We start from the raw sequence: 10935 nt of genomic DNA, 5'->3' as shown, positions 1-10935 counted from the left end.
CCCGCCCACTCCGGCGCGGTTCCGTCTTTCTGGACCTGGCCGAGCAGGAGGCGCCATCATGGTGAGCTCGCCTTGCGGCGTCCACAAGTATCCCATCCGCTGCCATCCTCAGCGAGACCGGGTCGCTGCGCGACGGAGGGGTGCGGGCGGTGCCAAGGGAGACTGGGCGATAGTCTGGGGCCTCCGAGTGGGACTCGGCGGAGTCGATGGCCGGCCAAGAGCCTCCGGAGGCTCCTCGGTTCCTCCACGGAGTTTGGCCTTATGATCCAGGCTAATTGCAACTCCCTGTGAGTCCAGCGTGGCCTCGAACCTACGGCAGTTCCCTTGCCTTAATCTTTCGAGTGCTAGGTTTCCAGGCGCGACCACAACGCCGGGTTTCCGTGGTTCTTAACTTGCATTTGAGAAGTTGAGTCCTGCGGGTAGTAGAGCTCCACATTGCCGGGTTTGGGGACAAGCGGGTGTCAGTCCTCCGTGCTTCCCGGAACAGGGCCCCCGTGTCTTTGGTCGGAAGGGTGTGTAGTCATCTTGTCCATGCCTTAGGATTGTTTTGAAGTAGATAGTGCAAGAGTCTGACTTTTGTCATAAACATACTTCTATGTTTAGAATATACTGTTAGCTTATTTGGCTGCTTTCCAGATTGGGGGCCAGTTTTGAGAACAAAATACAGCCTAACGTTTTTGCAGGGGTCTGAATGCCCACCCATCCTGGGCCCAGAACCCAGGGCCCTCACATGCCAAGCGAGTGCTCTAAAGTGTGCTGAGCCAGCGTCGTGTCTTCTGCATCTTAGTTTTTATTCAGAGACAAGGTTTTCACTGAGTTTCTGGAGTCTGGGAGAAATAGTAACAAGCCCAGACAAAAAAAAAAGTCTCACTTGTTAGTAAAGTGAGTTTCTCCTCCCTCGTAATTTTAATCCTTTTGGGTTTGAGTTGTTGACTAAGTATCCGGAAAGATAACAATTGCACATACGAATAAAAATCACCAAGGATATGGGGCACTTGTTCGGGAACTGGCTCCATGGTGCTTTTTCACCTCCCACAGGGTGTTGACATTCGCCACAACAAGGACCGAAAGGTTCGGCGCAAGGAGCCCAAGAGCCAGGACATCTACCTGCGGCTGCTAGTCAAGGTAAGCCCCGGCTACTGCATCATTTTACAACCTCCACTGTGAGGAGGGACCTGGACACTCCTGCAGTGTCCTCACCCTTCAGCAGGATGGGGTGACTTTGGGGGGAAGGAGACAGTCACATGCTGTCTTTTCCTTTCCCTTCCAGCTGTACAGGTTTCTGGCCAGACGGACCAACTCCACCTTCAATCAGGTTGTGCTGAAAAGGTTGTTTATGAGCCGCACTAACCGACCACCTCTGTCCCTGTCCCGAATGGTTAGTAGTTGGGCACTTGTGTTGACACTGTTGGGATATAAACCCCTGTGCTTTGGCCTTCCGTCTTTTGCTGGGGGATCTCTCTGACTTGGTTCACTCCAGGGGTTGGAGAGAAAGGTTCCAAATCAGCCTTCGGGAGCCTGTCACTGGGGAAGGGACGTTGGAAGTCTTGGCTGTTTGGGTCTTGTGGGTGACTGGCCTGGGCACACAAATAACCAGCTTGCTCCTGTCAGATCCGAAAAATGAAGCTTCCTGGCCGGGAGAACAAAACCGCTGTGGTTGTGGGGACAGTCACAGATGATGTGCGGATTCTGGAAGTGCCCAAGCTGAAGGTTAGTGACCAGCAGGGGACATGCGTCCGTCCATGTGAGCTGTAATAATTTTTTGTTTTGTGTCTCCTCACCACTGTGGAACGGTGCCTGCCATCCACTGGAGAGGTTTTAGTGGCAGTGTTCACAGTGCTACAGGAACGAGGGTGGCAGTCCCACAGCTTCTGGTGTTTTCCCCTCAGGTGTGTGCTCTGCGGGTGAGCAGCCGGGCCCGAAGTCGCATCCTCAAGGCTGGCGGTAAGATTCTTACCTTTGACCAGCTGGCCTTGGAGTCTCCCAAGGGGCGAGGCACTGTGCTCCTGTCTGGTCCCCGGAAGGGCCGAGAGGTGTACCGACACTTCGGCAAGGCGCCAGGAACTCCACACAGCCACACCAAGTGAGTATCAGGGTCTTGCCTTTGGTAGCTGTTAGCTATAGTGGCCACTAGGGTGTTGAGTTCACTGGGTTGGGGGGTTGCTACAACTATGGGCCTGTCCCACTTCTGAGTGGCGGGTGCTGTGAAGGCTCATAGCTCAGGAGAGGTTCAGCATTGCAGGAACTGGTCCCAGTGGCCACTGAGCTGAACTTCTCTCACCCTCCTTCCCCCACAGACCCTATGTCCGTTCCAAGGGCCGGAAGTTCGAGCGTGCCAGAGGCCGAAGGGCCAGCCGAGGCTACAAAAACTAACCTGGATCTTACTGTTAATAAAAAAGCTTTGGATGTTGATGGTTCTCTGTTCATTCGTGAAGTTGGGATGGGGCAGGGTGGGATGAGGCCACCAATGGTGACAGCATTTGGTTTGGAAGTCACTACAGACCTGCACCTGTGACTGCAGCCCCGCCCCTGCTGGGTATTCTGTTCGCCTGCTTCCTCCTAGGATTAGTTTTTCCCAAGAACTTGCTGCTGGGGGATGTGCGGGAAGGCGTGGGAACAGGTGAGGCCCTGCCTCAGCCAGTCTCTGAGCAAGATGCCCGGTAGTCCCTCCCTCCTGTTTGCACAAGGGGCTGTGTCCTGACAGTTGCTCCCTGTCTGCTGGAGAGCTACTCTAGAGGAAGACAGGGAAGTTTCTAAGCTGCTTCAGACCCCATGGGGTCTGTAGATGGGGGAGACCTGGCCTCATTTCAGCTCCCCTGAGTTGTGTGGTGCCAGTTAGGCTTCACAGGTGTGTGATTCCTGTCCAGGAAGTAAGTGCAGCCAGGAGAGACTGGTAAGAAACCCCGGCTAGGCTTTCTGTCGTTCAGCCGGCAGTACTGACTGGTTTTAAGGGTCAGAACCAAGGTAGACTAAATATCCTGAAGATCTTCACTGAAGGAGGTTGGCAGGAGCCTCTGGAGAGCAGGATGGATTCCTGTCCTTACGGCAGGCGTAACTGGGAGGTATATTAGCAGCTTGTGGGAGCTGGGTTGGTGGGCAAAAAAGTTTACTCAGATCCAAAAACTGACTCCTGGCCATCAAGTGCTGAAATTATCTACCATGTGGCAATGAAGGGGAGGAAAGCGTGGGTCAGATACCATAGATAAGACAAAGTGACAGGCCATCGAGCCATTGGTTACAGGCAGTAGGGTGACCAAGGACAGGCAAGCAGCCATTTACCTGAAAATGGTTAGCCTGGTAGCCAGACCTGTTAGGGCAGGCAGGTCATCCTGACAGGCCAGGAGCAGCCGGGAATCACCTAAAGCTGCCGCAGCTGCAAGTTGGAGGTGGTCCTGCCATTTGGCAGAGGCAAAATGGGAGAGATGATTGACAGGTGGTCAGATCCATGGTGTAAGGGTATGGGCAGTCTGTAGGGTCTGAGACAGGGACAGCTTCGGGGAGCTGTGTGGATGTTTACAGACCTACCCTGAGGGCTTTGGGTGGGCCACATAATATCGCAGGACCCCAGATGGTCAATCTCCAAAAGCCATTGAGGCTTTCTAGGACCTGGCCTCTTGAGGCCTTGTGTGGCTCCAATGGCAGCCTCCCAGCTGGCAGCCCTTGAGGGAGAGGAGCTGGGAGCTGGCGAACCAGCCCTGACCAAGGCCTGCCCTGCCTCCTTGTACTCTGAGGGCCAGCGGCTAGCTCTTGAGGCACTGCTGAGCAGCGGTGAGGAGTCTTTCTGGGCCTACGTGCGGCAGGAGAGGCTGCCCCCCTTTCTGAGTGCAGATGAAGCTCAGGCCCTGGCTACGGCTGCCGAGGACTGGACAGTACCAAGCCAGGAGCCTGATACAGCAGGCTCAGGAACAGCCATCACTGACGGGGACATTGGCAGCCTGACCTACTGGCCTAGACAATCTGAGGAGCCAGCACCCCTGCTGCGGCTGGGCTGGCCCGAAGACACTGCCTGGAAAGGCATCACCAGAGCACAACTCTACACCCAGCCACCAGGCGAGGGCCAACCCCCTATTAAAGAGTTGGTACGCCAGGAAATCCAGACTGCTCGAAAGGTAGGTGGGCATCACCCTGTGACTAATACCTAGGCTCTCCCCCTTACCCTCCTGGAATTTGCAAAGCTGTACTCACGTTTCTCTAGATCCGGAGCCCTGGCTTTATTCTTTTCCCTTCAGACCTGGAGGCCTCTTGCTTCCTGAGACCTGGTATTTATGCCTCTGGAGCTAAGTTGTGACTGTTTGTGTCAGTAAGCCCCTTTCACACCAAACCAGACACCTAGCTTCCTCCCGGAAAGCCCCAGGGGGGGGATCCCTGCCCTGTAACCCACCCTCAGCCCTATTCCTTGGGGTTTCTATGGCTCCAATGCCAAGTGGTCTATAGGGTTAATATGTACAGCCTTCCAAAAGTAGAGGCCATGGGGAAACAGGCACAGTGCAGCCGGGGCTTGTTCTGAGCGACCTGTTTGATGAGTCATGGCACCATAACTGTCTCTGCCTACAAGGCACACCTTAGTGGCCTAGCCTCTCTGGTCACCAGCACCCAGCCCTAACCTGGAGCCATGAACCTCTGGCCGGCTAAAGGACGATCTGTGGTCAACAATCTGTGGGATTAAAGATGAGTTTTCAGCAGCTGGAAATGGGTCTTCTAAGAGGGCGGCCTGGTTCGCACTCCATGCTGGGAAGGGTCGGGGCAGGTATCTCCCTGCCGCCCCTGAGCATCCCACGGAAGCCAGGCCTTGACTGCCTATGTCTCCAAAGCACCCTACCCAGAGTACCACAGTCCCCCGTCTTCTGTTCACTCCTTTCCCCACCCTAGCTGGTGGCTGTGGTCATGGATGTTTTCACTGACCCTGACCTGCTCAGAGACATGGTGGACGCCGCTACACGCCGATGGATTCCTGTTTATTTACTGCTTGACCACCAACATCTGCCTGCCTTCCTGATACTAGCCCAGCAGTTAGGGGTGAACCTGTGGACCACTGAGGTAGGAGCCAGGCCAGAACCCTCTAAATGTCCCTGTTCCTCAGAGGGGGACATTCCCATGGGTCGACAGATCATCTGGGGTTCCCTGAGATCTGAAACCCACCCTCTGGGGGTGGGGGATGGGGTTGTCCTGTAGGTATCCTTTGAACCAGAGTTAGTTATCCCCAGATCTCCTAAGATTTGGTATCAGTGGTCCTGGGGATGCTGGGACAGTATCCGTGGGATAACAGACTATGCCCTTTCCTAGAACCTGGATATCCGGACCGTGCAGGGCCACACCTTCCAGAGCCGCAGGCGACGGCAGGTGAGCGGCCATGTGCGGGAGAAGTTCCTGCTGCTGGACGGTGACAGGGTCATCTCAGGATCCTACAGGTGTGTCCCCTCATGACACCCTGTGTTCAGCCCTCTCTCACGTGCTCAGATGATGGGGGAGGGGTCGTGGTGGTGGAGTATCCCTTCTGGGTCTCTGTGTTCCACACTCATCTCTAAAATGGGTCCACATGCTCAATCCGGGAGAGGAGGTGTTCTGCCACAGGGAACACTCAGGGCTGTCTCTAGTGAGTGGCCTCGTGGATCCCAACTTGGGAAACCGAGGCTGGACTCTGGGTGCCAGGGAAGCCGAGTTCAGATCCCAACCCCGCCAGCTACTAGCTGTGTGACTTCAGGCAACTTACTCCCCTTTTCTGTGCCGCCCTTCAGAAGATGACAGGGGTCAGACTAGTGTGGGCTCCCATCCATTGTGAGTGCTGAGCCTCGTTCCTGCCTCCACCCAGGAGATCTCAGTGGTGTGTCCCTTACCCAGTCTCAACATCATGAGAATCCCAGAATCCTCCAGACGTGGCCAGGCGCCCAGGGTAAGAGGTGCCGACCAGGAACCACTATTCTCAGAGGCCGTATACAGCAGATTTGTGGACACGGCTGCCTGCGGTCGCCTGGCCAGTGCTGGGCACGTGCACTTCCAGCAGGTTTTCATGAGGCGCTGGCACTGTCCACCTTTGGAGACCCCGGTCACCAGCCCCAGAACCGTGATGCTTTGGAGTGACACTATCATCCTGGCATTGCCAGAGGACAGAGCGGCAGCCAACACATGACCTAAGTACTTCCGAGACGATGTGGTGACACACAATATAAAGGAAGATCACGGAGGTCAAAGCCATCCTTAGCTGTGCGGAGAATTCGAGGCCAACCTGACATACGGGAAACCCTGCCTTAAAAATTATTCCTGCCCCCTGAGGGGGAAAAAGGTCCTCTGGAACCCCATCTGGTATTGTTTTTTTTTTTTACCGTGATGCCAACATAAAGAAGCCACTGCATAAACTTGAAAAGGAGCAATGGGGCACAGCTGAGCAGTGAGGCCACAGGCCTCACCCCACATGATGGCACGCCAGGGGCTTTGCCAGCCCGCCTCCCATGGGCCCTGGGATGGAGGAAACCAGGACTCCAGGAGGTAGACTGCATCTCTGGTCATTTAATGGGGAAAGGGATGGAGACGTGGGCTTGGGGCACAGCCCCAGGCCCTGCAGTTCCTGTGGATTATGACCAGTATTGAAGCAGCAGCAGCAGGCCCAGGAGCAGCTGCAGCCCCAGTGACAGGCAGGTAGCCCCTGTGGCAAGGCCAGCACCGCCATTGCAAAGGTGGCCAGAACAGCAGGTGGTGGTGAGGCTGTACGTAAGGCCCATGTAGCTGATGGGTTCCTCGCGGCCACAGCTGGTGGCGTGCACGCAGCCTTTGTTGATGATGGGCCCCACGCCCTGGGCTACTCCGTGGCCTATGAAGCAGTCCTCGTCATCCCCACAGCGCATATAAGTGCCTGGGCACCGAGTGGAGTCAGTCAGCTCACAGAAGACACAGTCCTTGATGCCTGTCGCACCTGGGCAAAGAACCAACACCAGAAGCAGTGGCCAGCCAAGGACCATGGTGGCCTGGCGGCGTGGATAACACCCAAGCCAGGCCGGGGCCTTCCTTGACCTCCTGGATGGCCGAGTGTGACCTCCTGGAACACCTCCTGCCCCGCGTCCTGGCCTCAGGGGGGTCAGCAGTTGGAGTGTTTCTGGTCCCCAATACAATGTGTCCTTCTCAGCTCTTGAGTCCTTGGGTTGGAGATGGGCCAGCACCCCTAGCCACAAGCCTTTGGGCCATGGAACTCAGTGACCTCACAGATGCTCAGCGTTCTTTGATGGCTGGGGGCGGGGGAGGGGTTGTAGCCTGACCCACCACAGGCTGAAGGGACCAGAACTGTCACCTGGGCAAGGTAAGGATACTTGAAGGACACTCCCATAATGCCAGCTCATGAGCTTGGCCCGCCCACGACAATCATACTTGACCAAAGGCCCACTGGGGCCACAGGGTGATGCTTGATGCATACAGGACCCCTGGATGACCAAACTTGCATTGGAGGTGTTAAAGCCATGATTATGTGACACTGAGGGCAGGTGCCACCTTCTGCAGCCAGTGGGCCCCATGCAGGACACTTGCTCTGCTTACCAGATGTGCTTCTGAGATCCTGGTGCACATGCTTAGGAAATGCAACCTTTCTGTGGAAATGGTCCTGTGGGTATCAGGAGATCAACCTCCTGATAAACTGGGGCTCCGAGATGCCCTCAGTAAGGCAGAGCAGAGCCCATGTTTATGCTAATCTCACCTTAGGTGGTCAGTATGAGGTTTACCTGGGCTTTTGTTGTTTGTTTGTTTGTTTTGAGATAGTCTCATGTAACCCTCCAGCCTCAGCCTCCTGAGTGCTTAGGATTACAGAATTCTATTACCATGTTGTCCCCAGGTAGGCTGTGACTAGCAGCAAGGTAGATACTTATTGTCCTATTCACCAGAGGATCATGTCCTGAGGTCACAGGGCCTGGGAACTAGGGTGGGTGCCACCCTGGACAGCTCCTGACTCTCCCCTTCCATCTCTAGCTTCACATGGAGTGACTCACGCCTGCACAGGGGTCTGGTGACCTTGCTCACAGGAGAGATTGCAGATGCCTTCGGCCAGGAGTTCCGGGTCCTGTATGCAGCCTCCAGGCCGCTCCCCCCAGCACCAGCTCAAAGCCCTTTGTTCAGTCCTCCTGAGGGCCCACAGCTGCCTCGAAGCCCACACCGCGTGGCCCTGCGCTGCCCGGTGGCCCCTGTGGCCCCACTGCTGTCTGATGGGCCTTTGGCTCACCGCCTGGCTGCCTGTCACATCCTCGAGGGGGACAGACGGGAGACCCCTACCACCACAGGGCCAGCTCTCAGTGACATCTTGAGGAGTGTACAACGCACCAGGACAGCCAGTGGTCCCCCAACGCGACCCAGCCGCTCCCTCTGGGACCTCAGCCGTCTGTCTCAGCTCTCTGGCTCTAGTGATGGGGAAAATGAGGTGAGACCCCACCACCCCCCTGATGAGAACTAAGGCACAGAAGCCAAGAAGGTATAGGGAGGCCCCACTGGGACACCAGAAGCAGGAAGCAGTTCTCATTTTAAAAGAGGGTTGTATAGCTGAGGCTGGCCTTGGATTCTCCTGCCTCCACATTCCTTGGATTGGGATGACACCACCATGCCTGACTAAGTCCTTTAAACTTAACCTACCTATTTCACGGATGGGAAGACTGAGGCACCTGAGAGGGGTTGGAACTTAGCTCTGACTGTTTCCTCATAGAAGCTGTTGACTTCCTACATGTGACCATCCTTAGGGTGTTAGGGAAATGGAAGGGTCAGGAGAACTGAGAATCTGTATGGAAAGTGAGGGTCTGGCTGAGTCCAGTTTAGCTGCTTGGATAGTTGGAGGCTGGAAATGGCTCTCTCTGAGCTTCAGCTTCTCTCACTGTGAGGCCTATCGTATGAGGAGAAGCAGAGCCATGTGGGAGAGACAAGTAGTCTTACCCAGGATGCAGGCAGTCGGAATTCGATCCCTCAGTGAGCTAAGCCCCGCTGGCCTCGGTTTCTAATCTCTTCCCTGGTAATGAAGTTAGACCAAAGGGAACGGAGTGGTCAGGTCAAGGTCCTTGCCTCACCTCCACCCGGGGCTCTCCTCCTTTGGCAAATATTTGTTCCCCTGGATGGCCACAGCTACTTCCTGGTCTTCCCCAGCTACAGGCAAGAGGAAAGGCAGCCCATGTGGGACTGGGGTTTCCAGCTTCCCACTTATGGCCCCCCGGTTCTGGAGGCTCTGGGTTCTCTGGGTTCCCTCTATCTTCCTCATCTTCTCTACTGGCATCTCCCCCTCCTTTCTCTACCTGTCACCCTCCCCTCCCCTCTCCTCCATCTCCTTCCGGGTACCTTCCATCCACCTCCTCTCTTACCTCCTCCTTCCATTTCCAACTCCTCCTTCCTCTGTCTCTAACTCCTTCCTCCTCCTCCATCTCTAACTCCTCCCTCCTCTGTCTCTAACTCCTCCCTCCTCCATCTCTAACTCCTCCCTCCTCTATCACTAACTCCTCCCTCCTCCCCTCTAACTCCTCCCTCCTCCCCTCTAACTCCTCCCTTCTCCATCTCTAATTCCTCCCTCCTCCCCTCTAACTCCTCCCTCCTCCCCTCTAACTCCTCCCTCCTCCATCTCTAACTCCTCCCTCCTCTCCCTCTAACTCTTCCCTTCTCTGTCTCTAATTCCTCCCTCCTCTCCCTCTAACTCCTCCTTCCTCTGTCTCTAATTCCTTCCTCCTCCTCCATCTCTAACTCCTCCCTCCTCCATCTCTAACTCTTCCCTCCTCTATCACTAACTCCTCCCTCCTCCCCTCCAGCTTCTCCCTCCTCCCCTCTAACTCCTCCCTCCTCCCTCTCTAACCCCCTCCTCCTCTAACTCTGATGTCTCTACCTCCAAATCTCCTCCTTCCCCTCCCATCTGCCTCTCTCTTCCTTCTTCTTTGTCTCTCACCCCTTATCTCTTTTCCCTTGTCTCTGGGCCCCAAGATATTCGTTTCTCCTATGTAGGTGCGTCCCTGTGTGTGTAGATGTGTTTGCCGGTGTGTGTCTGTCAAGGCTAGGTGTCAATCCCGGAGGTCTTCCTGTCGCTCTCCACCTTATTCTCTAAGGCTTGTCTCTGTTCTCGGAGCCTTGGGAGGCTCAGGATTCCCTTGTCGCTGCCTCCAGCACTAAGGCTACAGATCTTACTGATGGCCTCAGCATTTTACCTACTGAGCCAGCTCTCAGCTTCTTCCCCCCTTATTTTGGGATGGGCTTTTATGTGGTCCAGGCTGGTCTTAAGCTTCTGATCCTCCTGCTGCCTGCTAGTGCTGCAGTGACGGGAACTCATCACGACTGTACGGTGCCGAGGAGCAAACCCAGGACCTCGTGCACGCAAGGCTAGCACTCCACCAGCCGAGCTCCAGCAACGACTCACCTTGTTTTTTTTTTCACAGCCCAAAAAATTCTGGGGCTCCAAGGACACTCCAGCCAGGGCCCTGATGAAGCAGCGAGGCACTGGAGGTGGGCCCCGCACTGAGATGGATTCCTGGACACAGCCCTGGGCTGGCCCCCTACCCTCGGTTCCAGCCCGCCGCCTACGTTACCTATCCCCAGCCCAAAGGAGATTGGGGGACAATGCTACCACATCAGACTGGGCCTCTGGCTCTGGAAAGCGATGCTGACGGAAGCCCTGGCTGGATGTGGCTGGCCAGACATGGGTCTGTTTAGAGCCCCAACCGGGCACTGGCTGTGTCTGAGGCCCTTTAGTCTAGGATCTTGGCACCAGAAGGGATTGGCCTTGATGAGCTCACCAGTGCTAAGGGCTCAGTGTTACCATCTGGGAAATGGGTGGAAAGTCCCAGAGCAGCAGACAAGATAAGACTGCTGCAGAAACAGGCTCCGCTGGCTGCCACACAGTGTGTTGTTGTGTAAGGAGATAATGAAGCAGTTCCACAACAGAGAAGACACAGATAAAGTGAGTCGAGGAGGGAGAATTATGGGGATGGCGGTTAAGGGGGG

The 10935-nt window shown here is 55.5% G+C and overlaps 3 protein-coding genes across 3 annotated transcripts; 2 read left to right on the top strand and 1 right to left on the bottom strand.

Moving 5' to 3' along the window:
• The first annotated feature begins 2 nt into the window (after positions 1–2).
• On the top strand, positions 3–2410 carry RPL18 (ribosomal protein L18). Its single transcript, XM_080909085.1, has 6 exons — positions 3–61; positions 1039–1125; positions 1271–1378; positions 1612–1710; positions 1890–2083; positions 2298–2410. Exons 1-6 carry the CDS (start codon positions 59–61, stop codon positions 2371–2373), a joined length of 567 nt encoding a protein of 188 aa, XP_080765211.1. The 5' UTR covers positions 3–58; the 3' UTR covers positions 2374–2410.
• Positions 2411–3635: 1225 nt separating this feature from the next.
• On the top strand, positions 3636–10598 carry FAM83E (family with sequence similarity 83 member E; the record flags this gene model as incomplete). The annotated part of the gene is made up of 5 exons (XM_080909247.1): positions 3636–4109; positions 4870–5037; positions 5284–5408; positions 7948–8392; positions 10371–10598. The coding sequence occupies 5 exons, from the start codon at positions 3636–3638 to the stop codon at positions 10596–10598; spliced, it is 1440 nt and encodes a 479-aa protein (XP_080765373.1).
• On the bottom strand, positions 6570–6953 carry SPACA4 (sperm acrosome associated 4; the record flags this gene model as incomplete). The annotated part of the gene is made up of 1 exon (XM_080909160.1): positions 6570–6953. The coding sequence occupies one exon, from the start codon at positions 6951–6953 to the stop codon at positions 6570–6572; it is 384 nt and encodes a 127-aa protein (XP_080765286.1).
• Positions 10599–10935: the final 337 nt, after the last annotated feature.

The sequence above is a fragment of the Micromys minutus genome (assembly GCF_963924665.1).
Source record: "Micromys minutus genome assembly, chromosome: 32".
Classification (NCBI taxonomy): domain Eukaryota; kingdom Metazoa; phylum Chordata; class Mammalia; order Rodentia; family Muridae; genus Micromys; species Micromys minutus.
The sequence above is the reverse complement of the archived record's forward strand: the minus strand, read 5'-3'. Positions and strand labels throughout refer to the sequence as shown.

Excerpts from the sequence above, each read along its gene's own strand:
- RPL18 (XM_080909085.1), top strand. Across the intron at positions 1,126-1,270 it reads ACCTGCGGCTGCTAGTCAAG|CTGTACAGGTTTCTGGCCAG; the intron begins GTAAGCCCCGGC and ends TTTCCCTTCCAG. Across the intron at positions 2,084-2,297 it reads ACTCCACACAGCCACACCAA|ACCCTATGTCCGTTCCAAGG; the intron begins GTGAGTATCAGG and ends CTTCCCCCACAG.